Source organism: Momordica charantia (genome assembly GCF_013281855.1).
Source record: "Momordica charantia cultivar OHB3-1 chromosome 5 unlocalized genomic scaffold, Mcharantia_2.0 BLBB01000005.1, whole genome shotgun sequence".
In the NCBI taxonomy this organism is placed as follows: domain Eukaryota; kingdom Viridiplantae; phylum Streptophyta; class Magnoliopsida; order Cucurbitales; family Cucurbitaceae; genus Momordica; species Momordica charantia.
This window is the reverse complement of record NW_028275163.1, coordinates 4,946,772-4,966,631: the sequence shown is the minus strand read 5'-3', so window position 1 is coordinate 4,966,631 and position 19,860 is coordinate 4,946,772. Positions and strand designations below refer to the sequence as shown.

Here is a 19,860-nt window from a genome sequence, read left to right as displayed (position 1 = left end):
GGTCGAGGAGCTGCTAGTCCAACTTCTTGAGCAATCGAGATATTGAACAACGAACATTTGATGGAATTCCTTGCCTCACCAAGAGCGAAGGTCGATTTGACTAGAATCCTGGACCTGATCTTTAATCCTACACTGGTTAATGATGCGATCGGAGAAGTTTCTCTTTTGTCATTTTTTCATCAATGCTGGCCCAGTCGAGGCTCGTCCATGCCCAATCCTACCCTTCCCTAGTCCCTAAAAGCCCTCCTCTCCTAGGCCTAGCAAGAGGTTATGAGTTCGATCCCCCACCTCCCACATGTTGTACTCGAAAAAAAAAGGCGATTTGAAACAATATTATAAAAGATTTATATGGAGTAGTCAAATTGAAACAATAATATAAAAGATTTATATGGAGTAGTCAAAGCGAACAGCTCAACGGTAATTGACATATATCTCCAATTCTCCCGTTAAAGCAATGCAAAAGTCTAATAATATCAATAGCAAGGACAAAAGCTAATATTGATCTTGAATGTATTATTTCTTTAAAATTTATTACAGTTGTTATTACTTTTTAAAACTTAATAGCCTACTTTGTTGTTATTATTATTTTTCTTAAACATGTGGTTATAAATATTTTGATAAAATACATTTTTAGTCCCTCATATTTAAATTTGGTTTCTATTTGATCCCTCAATTTTCATAACCAACACTTCATTTGATCCCCAAAATTTAAATATAGTTGCACAAGTTCTAAAAACGAAAAAGTATTTTAAAAAACGAATTCAAACAAACTTGTTATTTAAAAACCAAAAAAAAAAAAAACAGAAAACAAATTGGTCATCAAACTGGAGTTAGTAGATAGGAGAAAAATATTCTCCCAATTTTTTCCAAGGACATGAATGCAAATTTCCTGTTCTAGTCAACAAAGTCTAGGCAATCAGATCAGACTATCCAAAATCATGAGATAAAATCTTCAGTTTTGGTTTTATTACAAACATTCTCACTTTTTTTTTCCTGATTTTAACAGCCATCTAAGTGATTATAATTCAAGAAGCCAGCAAAAAGGACCTGAAAACAAATTGAATATTATGAATTTCCAGGGCAATCATGCAAGAACAATCAATGAGAGCAGGTTTCCTTTTTTGTCTTTTTTTTTTGTCACAAACAATACAAGTAAATAATGCATTTTTAAAACCATCAATAGGGGGCAGACACTTACAAAACCAATTCCATGTAATTGAAAAATGTAGTCATTCCCAGCAAATTTAGATAGCATGAGGGGAACCAGTGTAATCCTATATTGAAGAAACTACAACAGCCAAAATTGTAATAAGAACCTTTAGTCTGCCAACTTAGTCAACCGGTGAATTGTGCTTCTTGCAACTCTGTTACCCGGATCGATCTTCAGGACAGCCCTCAGGTCTTCTGCTCCAAGTCTGTACTTCTCCATACTCTCGTACAGAAGTGCACGTTGAACGAGAACGGTTACATTTGCATCATCCTGATCCAATACCTGCACAGCACAGTGAAGGGTGTGGCTTTTTTACAAGTATTCTAATGTTATACTTTTTCCCCTTTGGGGGCGGGGTGTGGAATGGTAGAAGACATGAGTTTTAGTAAAGTAATTTATCAAAATCAAACACCAAGCACTGGAAACCAGTGGTCAGCTAACAATATTATAGCACCCAGTAGCGTTTTTCTTTAAAACAATGTTTGCAGAAATGAAAATTTGACTGACAATATGGTGTTAACTTCAGTCAATACCAACACACACCAGAGATGAAGTTACTTCTTTCTTCTTTTACAAGAACTGAATTATGATAATCAAACAAAGCTGCAAACAAAGAACCAGAAAACTTCCTCCCAGCTAATGGACCTAGAATTCAGGGTGCCTATTGATGATACGGCCATAATTTCCAAGTTACCAGGTTTATAAGGTTAATATAGTACCTGCAGTGCATTAACAAGTATTTAGTTATATCAGAGTTTTTGGATCTTTTACCTTTGTACAATCAACCACTGCTTTCTTATATTCCCCAACTTCTTTGTAACATGAAGCTCGTGTCGACAAAACTTCAACTATGGCAGCACTATCACCAGCTTTCTCAAAAAGAATTACAGCCCAAGAAAGCCACTTAATAGCATCAGCATATTGTCCCTGCTTATAGAAATCGACTCCCTTGTTATTCGCCAAAGAAGATGTCACCCCTGCAGGAGGAGTTGGAAGTCCTTCAATCTCAGTTGTTGAGCCGCCCACATCATGACCACCACCCCCAAACTCCGAATCCATTCCCCAATCATCGGCATCCATGGATTGTGGCACTCCAGTTGCTCCAGACGCCATTGCAGCACCTCCAACTGGGGCTTTGGATGAGCTAAACAGCACATCGAGCGGATCACTGGCAGTGGTTTGAACAGTCTCTTGAACCTTGGGACCAAAATTCATTGGGGGCATTCCGAAATCACCCATGTTTAAGCCAGAATTAAAACTAGATCCATTGAAACCAACACCACTCCCACTCGATCCACTCGAAGGAAATGTTCTAGTGCTTGGATTTGAAGCATTCTGGAAATCTCCAAATGAGTCCTCGCTTGAATTGATCTTTTGACTGCTACTTGTTGAATTCAGCTTTCCGGATGATTTAGATCCAAAGTCAACTAAAGAACCAAAGGGATCCTTGCTAGAGCTCGTCTTACCACTACCGGTGGTAGAACTCATGCTCCGACCTCCGAGATTTGGAGCCTTGATATTGGTGGTATTACTCTGATTAGTATGCCCACTATTATAACTGCTAAGATTCTCAAAACTCCAATTTCCAGTACTTTTACTCGGATTACTAGTGGCTCTTGGCAACGAATCGGTCATGTTTCCCATCGAAAACGAATTCCTATTCAATGCAGCAGCTGACGATGCCGATGCCGATGCCGGAGTCGCATTTTTCAATGGAGAATTCGTGTTACTCTTACCTGATCCCAAGGCGGAACTGACCAAATCGCCGAACAGATTCGGATTCTTTTCCGCAATTCCAATGCCCGCAGTGGAGCCAGAATTCGGCGTGGAACCCCAGCTCTTCCCAAATATATCGCCGACCATTGAAGAGGGTGCATTGGACAAGGTGGGCCGCGCCGCCTGATGCGTCCACGAGGATCTGCTGGGCTGCTGCCAGGCCGGCCTGGTCTGCGTCGACGAATATGAAGGACCGGAGGAAGCATATGAAGAATACGATGGGGATTTGTTCTTCTGATCGTTGAGCGATTTGGAGGGAGAGGATCCGAGACCCAAATCGAACTCGAAATTCTTTCCGAAATTGGAATTCATGGCTTGATGAATTCAAAATCCCCAGATAAGGAATGAAATTAAGAACAGAAAAATGGGGATCTACCCTTTCAGAAGCGTACCTAGGAGAAAGTGATCGGAAATTCAAGCGGAGCAGGGCGTGTAGATCCGACAAGGCGACGGCGACGGCGGAAGACACGGCGGATGATGGGGTGACGACGGTAACGGGCGGCAGGGTTCCAAAGACTCTCCTGGATCCTCGAATCCGAGCTCTCTCTGGTTCTTTCAAGCTCCACCCGACCTTGACTCTCTGCCGGTCAATATTTAGTTTCTCATTTTTTTCTCTCTAAAGAAATAAAATTTAGGTTAAAAAACATACTTCCTCGCTATGAGCTGTAATTTTTTTAAGATAATAATTTAGTCAATAAACTTTAATTTTTTAAACGGTTTAAAATTTATAATGATTTAGTCTTTATTATAAATTTTTTTGTTAATTTTTTTAGAAAGATAAAATGTGTTTATAAATTACAAAAACTAAATCTCTATCATAATATAATGTAACAATTTAGTCCTTATTGTTTAAAATTTATAACGATTTAATCTTTATGGTAAAATTTTTTGTTAAATTTCTTATATGTGTAGATCGATACTCGATGAGAGACAAAATGTATTTGTAAATTAGAAAGATTAAATCGTTATACGATATAGTCCCTATCATATGTGTTTATAAAAACAATTTAGTTCTTATAGTTTAAAATTTTTTACAATTTAGTCAGCAAACGTGAAAAATCCATTAAAATTAAATCTCGATTTTTTTAAAACATTAAATATCAATTTTTATCTTATAACAATTTAGTTTTTGTAATTTTAAACATATTTGGTATTTCATTTATTTATTGATCTATATATATAAAAAACTTGCTAAAATTTTTCATGATAGGGACTAAATTGTTACAAACCCTACCTGAACTAAATTGTTTTCAATTTGAAAGTACAATGATTAAATCGTTACGAACCAAAATTCGTGAACTAAATTGTTATTTCAATGGAGTACAAGGACCAAAAATTTTTTTAACCTAATTTTGATGAGATTTTTTACGATGGGGACTAAATTAAAATTTTTTAACTAAAATTGACTAAATTGTTACTTTATATAAAGCAGAGGGAGCAATGTATTTTTTAACCTAAAATAAAATAATGCTAATCTCATATATATACACACACCGAACGGTTTCAAATCTTTTAGCTAATTCGGTCTATACTTTTTTTAACTTTTTAAAAATTTTATTTATGTATTAAAATTCTCACTTGTGTAAAAAAATATTTTTAAGAAAAAAATTTACTTCTACTGTCCAAACGAGTATAACTCAGTGGTAATTAATATATATCTCTAATCAAGAGGTTGTAAATTCGAGCATAGCTCACTTATTATAAAAAAAAAAAATGTATGAGTCAAGCTGATCCTCGTTAACTTTTGCAGACGCAAACTTCTAACAAAATCCACAACAATATGCCGTTATTCTCAAGGCTATCGAAGAATCAGCGGAAGTTCGTCGAGGCTGGCAATCTTTGATCCAATTTTCATATCAAACAGGATTTAATTTGATCATAATATTATATAAAGAGCTCTCATTTACCATTTTTTTTGCTCTAAAAAAAGTTAAAAAGGTCTTGTATTTTCAGCCGGTCATTTTCTTTTATTAAATACCTTCTCTCAGACTATCTAAATTTAGCATAGAAGCATATAACAGCCCAACACACTAATATTGTCTAGTTTTTGTTTTTTGTTTTTTTTCCTTCTTCATAAGACACTGATATTGTCCTGTAACGTATATATTAATGGCAAAATAATGCAGTATATTTTTTAAATTAATTATTAATGTAATTATGAATATCCTTTTTTGAAATCTCCTTTTCCTTCATCTTAATACTCCGGGTTTTAGTTGTATTAAAAAAAATGACCAACAAATCATCATGAGTAACTCATTGATCCAAAGAGACTAGGCCAATGATTCAAACCACTTGATGACCATCTACTAGAGAATTAATTCCTATATATTTCCACGACGAATTTGAGGGAAGTCGTATAGAAATTGCAAATTCGATGCAAATACATTGAAATATATACATATACTTTTTTTTTTTAATTTGCATAGTAATGAAGCTAAAATGTAGAATTAAGAATAGTGAAGGCATGGAGGGCACCGTTGCAGTTGAATCGCCCGATTTGGTGGTTTTGATCAGGTGGCTGAGTGGCAGTGAGATTTATGTAAGAAAGCTCAATTTTCTCACAAGCCTTCCCTGAGCTGCACTGCAAATTTACTGCAAACTCTGAGTTGTAACTCCCACTTATGTTTCTCATCTTTATCTCACTCAGCTTCACATTCGATGCCTGCCTCAAAAACAAGTGCTTTTAATGAAAGTATATTAATTAAAGTATTTTTCTAAACTAAAACTATTCTCAAAACACAACTTCGAGTCAGACCAAAAGTACTACTTGTAGTTAATACCATAATCATAACACTGAATGTGACATGATCATCGTTATCTATCCAACACTGTTTTGTTACACATTACACTAACTTAGCCAAAATTTATCAAACGAACATGTCACACCAGCGTTTTGTTAATTGTTAATGGTTAAGAATGAGTTTTATGTGGAGTAGGGTCATATTAAGAGTAGTTAATTACCTCATGTGTTTTGCAAGAATGGTTGGGACAATATTGTTGGTCAATGACAATGGGGTTTGAGACATTGGACATGACAATGTTTTGAAATGTCAAATTGGTAGCTATGCTTGAATGCTGTCCTGGCCATGTCTTTATCCTCACTCCATTTGTAGTGCCATTTATGGAACAATTCTCCACTCTTATTCCCACCACATCCATCTCATTTTGGTACCTCCCTAGGCTCCCCACACTGCATTATATTATTCCAAATACCCAAAAACACTACTTGTTCAAGATTCTACCATTTCACGTACTTTTTTCTACAAACACAACACTAATTAGAAAGTAGAAAGTAGATGGTAGATAAAAGATACCTAATTCCATGTCCCGGACCACAGTTAATGTCGGAAACGGACACGTTAACGCTGCCGGGTCCGATGGAAACACAATCGTCGCCGACGCCAATATCGGAGGAAGTAATGTTGATGTTGGTAGACTGACTAACATGGATGCCGTCGGTGTTCTGACTGTCCCCTGGAGCTCTAATATTGAATCCAGAGAGATGAATATTGTCACAACCATGAAGAGCGACATGGAAACCTTTGCTGTCCACAACCTCAATATTGCTCACCCTTCCATATGACACATCGCTCAGCTTCAAAGACTGATCCACCAAATTGGGAGAGAGAAAAAGGTTGGATTTTGGTGTTTTGATTCAAAAAATAGAAGGGGAGGGCAATTGCAATGCAACTAACAGCAAAGGTAAAATTACACCTTTAATAAGTCACAGATTTTTTTAATAATGCTAAATTAGGAACTTATTTGCAAAATATACCTTTCCCGAAACTTATTTGGGAAGTAGTGCTCGAATAACTGTAGGCACTTTGCAAGTTGAAAACTATGGAGTAACATAGGTAGTTTCTTTACAATTTGTCGAACATTATTCTTAGAATAAGTTTGAGGAGAGGTATATTTTGTAAATAAATTTTTAATTTAGCACTATTAAAAATAAGTCTATACACTTTAAATAGTGTCTATTGATAGTCGATAAACTTTTAATTTAATTTGTGTCTAATAAATCCCTAAATTTTAAAATGTCTCATAGTTATCTTATGAATCTAATAAGTTACCCCAACTCGTTTTAAAATAAAAGAATGTTTAATTTTAATACCTAATTGATTTAGTGAAATTTTTTTAAAAAAATATAAGAATATATAACAAAATTGAATATTTAAGAACTTATCTGACGTACCAAAAATTTATAGACATAAAATTGAAAATTAAATTAAAGCCTGACTCAACTAATTAAGGTATACATCGATTTATTATGGTCTCTGAATATACTTACGGTGGCAAATATGTCGCAAGTGAAGTGGCGACGGCAGGCAGAATTGGACCAGGTTTGAGCGCCCTGACCGTCGAGAATGGCGGTGGTATTGGTGTCGCCACCAGTGATGTCGAGGTGATGGAGGCTTTTGAAGTGGATCCAGACGTCGGCGTCGTCGAGGGCGGTCGGAGCTCTCAAGGTTCCTAAAATGAGGACTTTGGGAGAGAGGTCGTTGAAACAGGGGCCGGAAAATACAGTTTCTCCGACGAAGAATGTGCCCTGTGGTACGTACAACACCGACCTTCCTGGATAAGCGCATGCCTCCTCCCACGCTACCATGAATTCCTATACCTCAACAAAATTTTATAGATCTAGTATTTTAATATTGATTCAGTTTAGTTTATAATATTTATTTGGATTATTATATTTAACTTTAGTTCATTTTAGTCTCTTTTTTTAAAACTTTAATACAGGTTTTACACCTAACGAAAACTCTTCGGTATGAAGTAATATTTATATTTTAAAACAATATTGATGGTAATGTCATGTTCAAATTTGATAGGAAAATAAGATTAAAAATAAAACGAAAGGAATTGGTTCTTTTTGTTTTTAAGGGACATTTTCATTGGTGGATCTGGGTAATTTTTTGCTTGCTAGATTTTGCGGCCAGACGAAATATTTTCAGTATCATTTGATACATTTTGTTTTTTTAATTAAGCTTGTTTTTTAGATTTGCATTAGTAAGGTTATCAAATATGAATTTTTAATCAAATTTAAAAAACAAAAACAAGCCTGTAATTTTTTTTTAATTATATAAAAAACAATGAAACAAATAAATAGATAGGAAAAAAAAGTGTTTATAAGGTTAATTTTAAAAATAACAAACCAAAAACAAAATTGATTAGCAAAGGTTGATTTCTAATTTTTGTGGTTTGATTTTAAATATTTTACATTTTTTTTACAACAAATATTTTACAAGTTAAATTTAGTGTAAAATTAGTTTTGAGGTCACATTTATTCAAGGTTAGATTTTAATGCTATAAAATTTAAATTTAGAGTGGTTCAATTTTCTTTTTCTCAATTTTAAAAATATTTTAGAAAATACATGGTTCTTTTCACTATTAAATATTTTTTTTGAAACACAAAATATTGCATTAAATAGAAATAATACAATTAAAGGTTACATCTAAATAGTGGTAACCACACATCACCGTCACAATCTATCAAGGAAAACAATTATTCCAAAGGACATAGAAATGTATAGAAATGACACACTTGACTAATAAAACAGTTTGCCTTTTCCAAGAACCATGAATATAATCAAATTTTAGCTCAATGAATATCTTCTCAAAAGTCATCGGGGGAGAATCCTCAATTAATTGAAGTATATATTGTCAATTATGACACCCCTATTCACAATTGTTAGAGAAATAATTGGCACCAAAGTTTTCTTATTCCCCCGAAGGATAAGATATAGAAATAAAAAAATATAGATTTTTTTTTTAATAATAAACTTTCAATTTTTCAACCATATAAATAAGTTTCACGTAAATATTTTTCTTTTAAAAATAAATTAAAATATAATGGAATAAAATAATATATATATATATATGGAATTTGTGTATAAAAGCAAGTGACTTACCAAACTGCTCTCCGTATTTCCATCAGCAACTGCTCCATAATCAGTAACATCAAAAATACGTGGAATCCGCCATGGGTCTCCTCCGGGAGGCTCCGCCGCGTCCGCCGGCGAACGAAGGAAATCCAATGCATCGGCGGCGGATTCAAAATCTCTGGCGCAACTGAGAGACACGGAAACGGCTAGAAGAAAACAGAAGAAGATCAGAAGAGGTGAAAGCTTCATGGTTTCTGAGAACAAATTCTCACTGCAAAAAAATGGCGAGGATTGGCCATTTAAATAGGTAAATCTGCCATTAATTACTTGAGTTTCAACTAGTTTATAAATGTGGAGTTTCTTCGTCGAGTTATAAATGCTTCGTTTCTCGTCATTTTAATTCATTTCCGTTTTCGGTTTCTCTGTTGACTCTTTCGGCCGTTTTGTTCAGTGCATTGCGGGGTTTTTTAGCTCAATAGTCGGCCTACTTTAAAAATGTCACCATTCCCAAATTTAGCTAATTGCCGATGTTTTTTAAATTACAATAATAATAAAGTAAATATTTTTTATTATAACAATTTATCTAATATTAATAATTAAAATAAAATTACATCAAATAAACTTTAATATAATATATTATTAAGTTTTATTATTCTAAAATTTAAAAGTAATAATATCTATTTAAAAATTTTATTGATATTAATTTATCATATTATATAATAAAATTACATCAACTAATAAAAATTGGAGTATAAATGGAGAATAAATTATAAAAATATAAAAAAAAAAGTTAAAAGACGTATTTGGTCCCCTGAAATTTTTTTTTATGAAAATAACGATTTAATCTCTGAATTTTTAAATTAGTAATATTTTAGTCGTAAGCGTTAACTATTCTATTAGGATTTAACAGAAATATGGGTGGAATATGGGTGGAGTGCCCAATAAAATGCCACCGAGGACACGCTTTAACCCAAAAAATAATACAAAAAACAAAAAACAAATGTGCCGAAATTTACGGCCACAGGTGAAATTTACTGCCTCAGCCGGAAGACAAAAGGAAATCTCGCAGAGGACGAACCCCCAGTGCATGTCTGAGAAATGGAAGAAAAAATCAAAGCAGTTGAAGAAGAATTGCAGGATAATTGTAAATAAAAAACCAGAGCATTACAATTGTTAGATTTTGATAATCGATTAAGTCCAAAAGAAAACCCATCTCGAAGATTGCGTAGGAAAAAGGGAATTTGTTCGTTTTGCTTTCGGCTTTGGCTGAGGACCAAACCCAGCCCCAATTTGGCCTGAATTAAGTCTTGCGAGGCACTCATCTCCGACAGCCGGATGGTGAAGCCGGTGGTCTAATCGTAAGGGTGGAGACCGGTAGATGAGAATCGCAGGGGGACTGGGAGCACGTTATTCGTTGGTGTGGCATCCTAATTGGCATTCCACGTCATATTCATGTTAAATACTAACAGAATTTAAATACTAGCAGAATCTTGCAATGACTAAATTATTATTAATTTGAAAATTCAGAGACTAAATTATTACGTTTGAAAGTTTATGGACTAAATCGTTACTTTAATAAAAGTTCAGGGACCAAATGTGTTTTTTAACCTAAAAAAAACTAATTAAAAATGATATGGATTGAGAAAGGGTAAAAATGGTACATTATTAATACACGGAATAAGTTTGAGGTGGGTCCCACCATTTGATTACATTCTTACAATTTGGTAAACACCATCAAAGAGGATCAAAGTTTTGATTCATTGATTACGATTGCGGGGAGGTAAATGAGACCTTAATGGAAGAGAAAAAGAAGTATGCATATGGAAGATGAAGAATCAAGGAGAGGGAGGAGGGGAACCGAGAGAGGAGGGAGGAGAAAAAAGGGAAGAGAAAGTAGAGAAATTCAAGAAAAAAATTTAGAAGGGCAAATATATAATTTCATATAAAAATGATGCCCGTAAATTGTTAGAAAACATAAAAGTTAGGGGTGGGAACATATTTCAAAGTTGGCCCTTTAAAATGACTATTCAGTTCAAAAACCTCATTGCACGATGAATAACCAAGAAGGTCCATTTCTTTAAAGAATTATATAAATGAATTTGTAAAATATATTTTCGTCCTGAAATTTAAGTTTCCTGTCTATTTAATCTTTAAAATTTCAACACTTTAAGTAATTCCTCCATTTTTAAGAAATGAAAATAAGATAAGTTAAACGACTTGTTGATAACATTTTCGTTTATGTTTCTTTTTTTTAATTATAGAAAAAAAATATATGTTTGAAAATCATCCTGGTTTGTTGTGCTCTAAAATTTTAAATTGAAAAGTTAATTTATATGAACATTAGTTTTGTAAACTAAATATTCAAATTTATTATGTTGTAATTACTTTTTAATATTTTTTATGCATTTTTTAAATCAATAAAATAATATTTTTAATTTATACTTTGAAAAAAAAATAAATAATAGAAAAAAAATAAAAAAACTTGATTTTGTTAACCCAATTTAGAAACATTTCTAAGAAATGAAAAATGAGAAAGAATAATAATTATCAAATATTTGTGTTTCTCACGAACTAAAAATAAGAAATAAGAAATCAACTTTTAAGTTTCTTTCTTTTTTCTTTTTATTTTTTATAAAATAAAAATAAATGTATTATTTTGTTATCTTCCCCTTATAAAAATTCATAATCAGATCCGTTTGCTTACCATCGTTGAAAAATTTCATTCCTTTTTATCCTATTACTCTCCTACAAATCCATCAATACTATTATCATTTCTTATTTCATTTCGTGAGCTCTACATATTTATTATAATTACTTTACCACTTCTATCCTTTCTCTCCCCTCAATTAATTAGATTTAATTAATTTTTTATTCATTTATACTTCAATTTTTATTAGTTGATGTGATTTTATTATATAATATTATAATTTTTATATTAATCAATAAATAAATTTTCTAAAATAAAAGTTATTATTTTTAAATATTAGAATAATAAAATTTAATAATATATTATATTAAGTGATGGTTATCCTCCTAAAAAATTGTTTTATTTGACGTAATTTTATTTTAATTATTCATTATTTATTAATATTAAATCAATTATTATAATAATTTTTTTTTACTATCAATAATATTGTAATAAATTGAATCAAAATTTATTATTACTTTAATTTGTTCGGTAGTAGATTGAGCCAAAAAAGAGAGTACAAAAAACACATCATAAATTTGAGGGCTGAGGGTCTGATTTGCAAGGGGGTGGGAATTGAATGCCTTTGTAGCCTACTTTAGCATTCGTACAATGGGAGATGAACGGCGCGTTGGCTTCAGAAGGGCCTGTGTACGTGAGATTTATGTTCGACATCTCAATGTTCTGGCAAGGGAACTGCTTGCTGCACTTCAAGTTTACTGCCACCGGTGAGATTGAGGATCCTTGGACGTTGATGAAATGAACGTCGCTGATCTTCACTCGGGATGGCTGCATTTTGTTGGAAAGAAACGAGGTTAGAAAGAAATGGGAAACGAGAAACAGGAAACGAAAACGAGAGAACGAAGACGACGAACCGGCTCCTTGCAAGTGGTTGAGCAGCTGTACTCTTGGTCTATGAGGATGAGGTTCTTGACATTCAGCATGTTGATGTCTTGGAAAATGATGCCTGATGCTGCACTTGGGGGTGAGTCTGGCCATGTTTTGATCCTCACTCCATTGTCTGTTTCCAGCAATGTGCAGTTTTTTACGGTGACGCCCCGCACGTCCTCCTCATCGGGGTACTTCCCGAGGCTGCCAACGCTGTCATGATGGTGGACAAGACACAGATCATAATTTTAACGAAAATACTTAACCCCTCACCGGTAAGGAGCTGGAATCTTGTCCTCACAAGTATTTTTTCCTTATTCCAAATACTCAAAACACTACTTGTTCCAGATTCTATCATTTTCATATACTTCTACAAAATAACACACAAAGAAATTAGAGAGTAGAGAGTAGATATGATACCTAATTCCGTGTCCAGGACCACAATTAACGTCGTAAACGAACACGTTGACGCTGCCGGGTCCGATGGAAACACAACCGTCGCCGACGCCGATGTTGGAGGAAGTAATGTTGATGTTGGTAGAGTGACTAACATCCATCCAGTGTTCTGGCTATCCGAAGGAGCTCTAATATTCAACCCAGAGAGATGAATATTGTCACAATCATGAACAGCGACATGGAAACCTTTGCTGTCCATAACCCTAATATTGCTTACATTTCCATATGACACATCGCTCAGCTTCAAAGACTCATCCCCACCAAATTTGGAGAAAAGAAAATGTTAAATTTTGGTGTTTTTATTTAAAAAAAAATAATAATAGAAGGGAGCGTGAGGACAATTGTCCGTGACATTCGAACTCTCACCCCATGATTGGATATATGTGTCTTCACCCATTGACCTACGATAGTCTATAAACTTTTAATTTAATTTGTGTATAATATATTTCCAAATTTTAAATGTCTCGCTAACATGAATTTAACTCGGTAATTGACACTATCTCTCATAAATAGATATGAGTTTGAATCTCTCAACCCCACTAATAATAACAATAAAATAATTTACATGCCTCATAATTATCTAAATTTTCAATTTTTGAATCTAATAAGTTATCTCACTCATTTTAATTTAATTTAATGTCTAATTGATTTAGTGATATATTTTTTAGAAATTATCAAATACATAATAATAAAACTCAACATTCAAAAATTTATTAGACATTACTAAAGTTTAGCATGCATTAGACATAAAATTGTGTTTAAAAAAAAAAAACTTTTAAATTTCATATGATTATTGTAATACTTACTATGGGGAACATGTCGCAAGTGGAGTTGCGGCGGCAGGCAGAATTGGACCAGGTTTCAGCTCCTTTACCGTCAAGAATGGCGGTGGCGTTAGCGTCGCCACCGGTGATGTCAAGGCGATGGAGGCTTTTGAATTGGATCCAGACGTCGGTGTCGTCGAGGGCGGTCGGAGCTCTCAAGGTTCGTAAAATGAGGACTTTGGGAGAGAGGTCGTTGAAACAGGGGCCGGAAAATACAGTTTCTTCGACGAAGAATGTACCGTGTGGTACGTACAACACCGAACTTCCCGGGTGAGCGCATGCCTCCTTCCAAGCTGCCATGAATGCCTATATACCTCAACAAAATTTTCACTCTGTTACATTTTTTTTCTTACCGTTTTTTTTAACAAATAAATAATAACTTCGTTAACATGTGTTAGTGTGTATATTGACTAAAATAGATATTCGAAAAATTGACAGATAAAAATTATTATTTTGTTAAATTTCAGCATTTCCTTGAAATAAAATGTTGTGGGATTGAATTGTAATAAATACGAAAATTTAGAAACTTAAATAAGATTTAAATATTTTCTTTTTAACTTTTATATAAATTTATAGGCTAAACTTTTTAACGAAATTTCAAAATTTTCTAATCCCGTTGATTTGCGAGTATTGATTCCTTTGTTTATAACGGACATTTTGATTGGTGGAGTTGAGTTTACGGCTAGATAAAATATTTTCGTTATCATTTTATTTTTTTATTTTCCATTTTTAAAAACTAAAACTTATTTTATACATTTTCATTTAGTAAGATTATCACTCCCATTGAAAACATATTTAAATTTATAGTCAAAATTTAAAAAATAAGAACAAATCTCTAAAAACTACTTTCTTTTTTCCTTTTAAAATTTAAAAAATAAGAACAAATCTCGAAAATATTTTTAAAAATTATATAACTATCATGGTTCAAAAGAAATTGTTCTTACAATCAAAAATATTTTTAAAAAATACTGAGGTGAATGGTGACTAGTAAGTAACTATTTAGTGTTCACCGCCACTGAATATTTGACAAATATAGTAGAGAAATAAAAAAAACATACATAAATTTATTTTTGAAAATGAATGAGGATATAAATAAATTTCATCTGTTAACACGTAAGTATTTGTCTTTTTAAAAATAAATTAAAATAATATATATGTGTGTGTGGAATTTGTGTATAAAAGCAAGCGATTTACCAAACTGGCCTCTGTCTTTCCATCAGCAACTGCTCCATAATCAGTAACATCAAAAAGACGTGGAATCTGCCATGGGTCTCCTCCGGGAGGCTCCGCCGCGTCCGGCGGCGAACGAAGGAAATCCAATGCGTCGGCGGCGGATTCAAAATCTCTGGCGCAACTGAGAGACACGGAAACGGCTAGAAGAAAACAGAAGAAGATCAGAAGAGGTGAAAGCTTCATGGTTTCTGAGAACAAATTCTTACTGCAAAAAAATGGCGAGGATTGGCCATTTAAATAGGTAAGTCTGCCATTAATTACTTGAGTTTCAGCTAGTTTCTGAATGTGGAGTTTCTTCGTCGAGTTATAAATGCTTCGTTTATGGTCATTTTAATGCATTTCCGTTTTCTGTCTCTCTATTCAATCTTTCAGCCGTTTAATTATCAAATATTTATCTTTCTAAGAAATAAAACTAATAAACAGAAATGAGAAATGAGAAACTAAAAAATGACCTTTGAGTTTTTTTTTCAGCACTATTTTGATATTCTTGCCTTATAAAATCCCTAATAAGTATTAAATAATATAAATACTTGAAATTTTGATCTTCAAATAAAACTTATACTTTTTGGCTTAAAATTTTAAATAATAATAAACAAGTAACAATAAAATTGTTACTAAGTTTCTATTTCTTTTTCACAGTTAAAAAACAGAAATAATAAACCATTACCAAAACTGTTTATTCATATAAATTTAAAAAGAAAAAAAAAATCAAAATTTTATGAGAATTTCTGGCTTTCTCCTGAGATTAGCAATATTATAAGAACTTTTTGCAACAATAAGTCTCTCTATAATTTGAACTTAAAAAGGCCAAATGATTTTTCTCTTAGTCTCTGTAATCTAAAATCTTCTCTGATAATTTGGGCTATATTGGCATCCACATCCTCACTACTTTCTTCCTGTTTTTACCTTTTTTATTATTATAAATTCATTATTTTTTCATTTGTGTTAATTAATATGTTTAACAATCTTTGAATCTGGGTTCATTAGTGTGGCTTTTGCTGCTGTTTTTCTCTGCATCATATTCACTATAACAAACCACATTACTTGATCAGTAGAGAAAAACCACTGCTTCTCAAAAGATTCTGTGCATTAGATTGAGCCACTGCAGCATCGCATGTGAATCAATCCACTTTACAAACTTCATCAACACAAAAAAAAGAAAAGAACAAAGAACACATCATAAACTTGAGGGTGGGGAGTCTCATTTGCAAGGGGGTGGGAATTGAATGCCTTTGTATCCTACTTTAGCATTTGTACAAGCGGAGATAAACGGGGCATTGGCTTTGGGAGGGCCTGTGTACTTGAGATTTATGTTCAACATCTCAATGTTCTGGCAAGGGAACTGCTTGCTGCACTTGAAGTTTACTGCCACTGGTGAGATTGAGGATCCTTGAACATTGATGAAATGAACATCGCTGATCTTCACTCGTGATGGCTGCATTTTGTTAGAAAGAAACGAGGTTAGAAAGAAATGGGAAACGAGAAACGGGAAACGGAAAACAGGAAACGGGAACGAGAGCGAAGGTGACGTACCGGCTTTTTGCAAGTGGTTGAGCAGCTGTACTCTTGGTCTATGAGGATGGGGTTCTTGACATTCAGCATGTTGATGTCTTGGAAAATGATGCCTGATGCTGCACTTGGGGGTGAGTCCGGCCATGTTTTGATCCTCAGTCCATTGTCTGTGCTCAGCAATGTGCAGTTTCTGACTGTGACGCCGCGTACGTCCTCCTCGTCCTGGTACTTTCCGAGGCTGCCAATGCTGTATGATGGTGGAACAGGACACAGATTAAGCAGGGTAGAAACAACTCTGTTTGATTTTGCAGGTGAAGATTGAGTGTTACCTGATACCGTGTCCAGGACCGCAGGTTACTTTGTTGATGACGACATTCGTCGATCCTCGACCGATGGAGATGCAGTCGTCACCGGTGGCAATGACCGATCTTGATATCTTCACATTGTTGGAGCGGCTGAGATGTATGCCATCGGTGTTGGGGCTGTCTTCTGGCGCCGTAATGTGCATTCTTCGCACCCTAACGCCTTGGCTATTTGTGATGAACATGTGAAACCCCTTGCTGTTGGTGGAAGTGATGCCTTTCACAAGTCCATGAGTGATGCCATTGAGTTTCAAATTCTAGGAGAAGGGGAAAAAAAGAGTGAGAATTTTTGGGGTCCTGTTTTTCGTCGAAAATATCGGTAATTAAGGCGATCTACAACTTACAACAGCAAGCTTCGTGCAATCAGGATTCATACCGCAGTCGTTGTATTTCCAAACAGAACCACCTTGTCCATCCAAAGTACCTCTACCAGTGACTATCAAGCCGTTGATCTTCTCAAACAATATCCATTCATCGGAGACGAATTCGCTTAAATCGGTACCACCTTTCAAGACCGCGTCGATCTGAACAATGATCGGACTCAGACAGGTACATGGCCCTGCAAATACAACTTGATTGATGAAGAAAGTACCACTAGGAATCACAACTCTTGCCGCTCCCTTGGAATGACATGCTGCAACCCATGTCCTTATTAAATTCTGCAAAAAAGCAAACAGACCCAAATTCACATTCCAAATCCGTAACAACCCAAACAACATTCTTAAACAACAACAACGAGGACAACGACAACAACAAACCATAGAACTATCCGTCTTGCCATCGGCCTTGGCACCGTAATTCAGCACATTAAACACAACTTCGTTGTTCCGGTGTTTAATATCCTTCCCTAAATGGACATTCTTAAAAGGGTCCGGCGTGTGCGGGATCGGGGGCGGGTCGGCGTTGACAGCAACCAATGCTAGTAATAGCAAGGTAAGAAGAAAGGAAAGAGATGTCATTGGAAACAAACCAAAAAGGGATCAGAAAAGAGAAGAAATACAAGTTTATTGGGTGTTATTGTTTTGTAGGGATTAATAAAAAGCCCCCTTCAAGCTAAGGGAGGCCAATTAGAAGCAGAGAAATAGAAGCAAAATGTTGGTCTTCTTTTTGTGGTTGGTTATTTTATAGCAAGTTTGAAGGGGAAGAAATTGGGAAGCACAAAGTGTATTGAATTCAATTGGTTCTCAGTGGAGGGTGTTTTGTAAATGTTTGTTGACTTGAAAGGCCCTAAAATTAGTGGCTATGTTCCTCTAATATAGGGATGCCAATTTGTGTTTGTGAAGAATCCTGCTTTTTCTCTACCAACTCTCTTCTATAAACAGATCCTATTCGTTTTTCATACACATAATTCTCTTCTAACTTCTCAACCAAATATATGCTCTCGGTTCAGAGAATAACTCGCTTCCCATTGCCTCTCCAAACCAGATATCACAAACTACTTTATATTCGCATTAATCCACCGTCTGTATCACTTATCGTGTATTGTTCCGTCACCAAAAATACTTGTTACTCGTCTCCCTAACGGTTAAAGGTTCAAATCTTCTGCCCCTTATTTGGACAAAGAATAAAAGTTGTTTTAAACTCGATTTTGCGTGATAGATCGTTCCGAACATGGGTTATTCATTGGTTTTATTTGTTTGAATAATGAAAATGTTTATCCTTGAGAGGAGCAGCACATCTTTTGGCTCATCGATCTTGGTCGGATCTCATTTTTGGACTGTTTGCTCGTTTGAGCATTTTGGGCTCTATACCATATTAATATTCACGAGGTTTGGTTCTCTTTTGACAGGAGTAATCCCTCTTTTTTAATGTAGGATTGTGTTATTTTATTTATTTTCATATCATTGAAATAAGATGAGTAATTATTCATCTCACAAAAGGAGCTAGGGAATTATTTCTCTAAATGAAATAGAATTAAAATAGATTTTTGGTAGGTACCGTAGGTTTACACCTTGAATAAAAGAGATTTTTTTTTTCTAATTAAGGATAAGTTCAAGTTGGTAATTAGTTGTAACCTCAAACTAATTTTAGGAGTTTGAATGGACAAAAAATGAGATTTAAACTTTTTCTTTTAATTTACTTTTTTCAAACATGTTTTATATCAATAAAATAAGAAACTGCAACTACCCAAACATATAGTTAATTACATATAGCTGATAACTTTGTGTTACAAGCAGAGCCCATAAGTTTTACAGGACTCTCCATGAGCTAGCTTCACATAAACACAGAAACTAGGACATGCCACAAAAAGAAAAAAAAAACGACAAAAGCTATAAGAGATGCCATCTGAATACATAACTCAGTTGTTAAGACATCGCCCTATTTCTTTGTTACAGTATTGTTTGGTATTTTATAGTATACTGCAACAAGGTCAAAGAGCCTTGTTGATCCGCTTCCCCGGCCACTCTTTAATGATCATGCCACCGTGGGCTTTGGCCAATTGATCAGAACGTATCGGTGGAGATGGCTCAGCCCTTCGCGGAGGCTGAACCGCTGCCACCGACTGCGGCTGACAGGGAGCAATCGGCCTCCTCCTCGGTCGGGCGTAGTGTTCATCGATGAGGGTGAAGCCTTCCAACCCGATCCTAGCGAGGTCGGTACGAGCTGCCATGGCAGAGATGATGATAAACCTAAGTTATGAAGCTTTAGTGAGCTTTGTGTTTTGGCTTGGTTGGAGATAGAAGTTGAAGAATGATGAGTTTATATAGGGTTTTGGATGGAGCTATGAAATTCACCAGTTTGTTGGAAGCTTATCCTCAAACAGAGGACAATTGTTTGGAGAAAAAAGGATTGGAATTTGTTCTCCAAGATCATTTTGAGAGATTATTCTTCCAAATTGTTTGTGGGATCTTTCTTTCACTTTTGGTGCAACCCAATTAAAATCTGCCAGATGTTTCAAGGGAATGCTTTCTACATTAAAAGATAGCCTTATAAGGTTAATTAATAAGCATGATCTTGTTGTTGATTTCTGAATCTGATTTAGTTTCTGTGAATGAAAAAAAAAAAAAGATACAATCAATTATTATAAATC

General features: G+C 34.5%; 3 protein-coding genes and 1 pseudogene across 3 annotated transcripts; all 4 read right to left on the bottom strand.

Annotated features, from left to right (window-relative positions):
• Nucleotides 1-1,048: 1,048 nt before the first annotated feature.
• On the bottom strand, nucleotides 1,049-3,593 carry LOC111009222 (Tetratricopeptide repeat (TPR)-like superfamily protein). The gene is made up of 2 exons (XM_022282235.2): nucleotides 1,982-3,593; nucleotides 1,049-1,492 (listed from the first exon to the last, which is right to left on the bottom strand). Exons 1-2 carry the CDS (start codon nucleotides 3,296-3,298, stop codon nucleotides 1,319-1,321), a joined length of 1,491 nt encoding a protein of 496 aa, XP_022137927.1. The 5' UTR covers nucleotides 3,299-3,593; the 3' UTR covers nucleotides 1,049-1,318.
• A 1,827-nt stretch (nucleotides 3,594-5,420) lies between these two features.
• Nucleotides 5,421-9,117, bottom strand: LOC111009318 (exopolygalacturonase-like). The gene is made up of 5 exons (XM_022282368.2): nucleotides 8,896-9,117; nucleotides 7,275-7,598; nucleotides 6,301-6,590; nucleotides 5,948-6,176; nucleotides 5,421-5,648 (listed from the first exon to the last, which is right to left on the bottom strand). The coding sequence occupies exons 1-5, from the start codon at nucleotides 9,115-9,117 to the stop codon at nucleotides 5,421-5,423; spliced, it is 1,293 nt and encodes a 430-aa protein (XP_022138060.2).
• Nucleotides 9,118-12,085: 2,968 nt separating this feature from the next.
• LOC111009319 (exopolygalacturonase-like) lies at nucleotides 12,086-15,138 on the bottom strand (annotated as a pseudogene).
• Nucleotides 15,139-15,871: 733 nt separating this feature from the next.
• Nucleotides 15,872-19,526, bottom strand: LOC111009407 (exopolygalacturonase-like). Its single transcript, XM_022282479.2, has 5 exons — nucleotides 17,588-19,526; nucleotides 17,174-17,488; nucleotides 16,797-17,086; nucleotides 16,489-16,714; nucleotides 15,872-16,390 (listed from the first exon to the last, which is right to left on the bottom strand). Exons 1-5 carry the CDS (start codon nucleotides 17,786-17,788, stop codon nucleotides 16,157-16,159), a joined length of 1,266 nt encoding a protein of 421 aa, XP_022138171.1. The 5' UTR covers nucleotides 17,789-19,526; the 3' UTR covers nucleotides 15,872-16,156.
• Nucleotides 19,527-19,860: the final 334 nt, after the last annotated feature.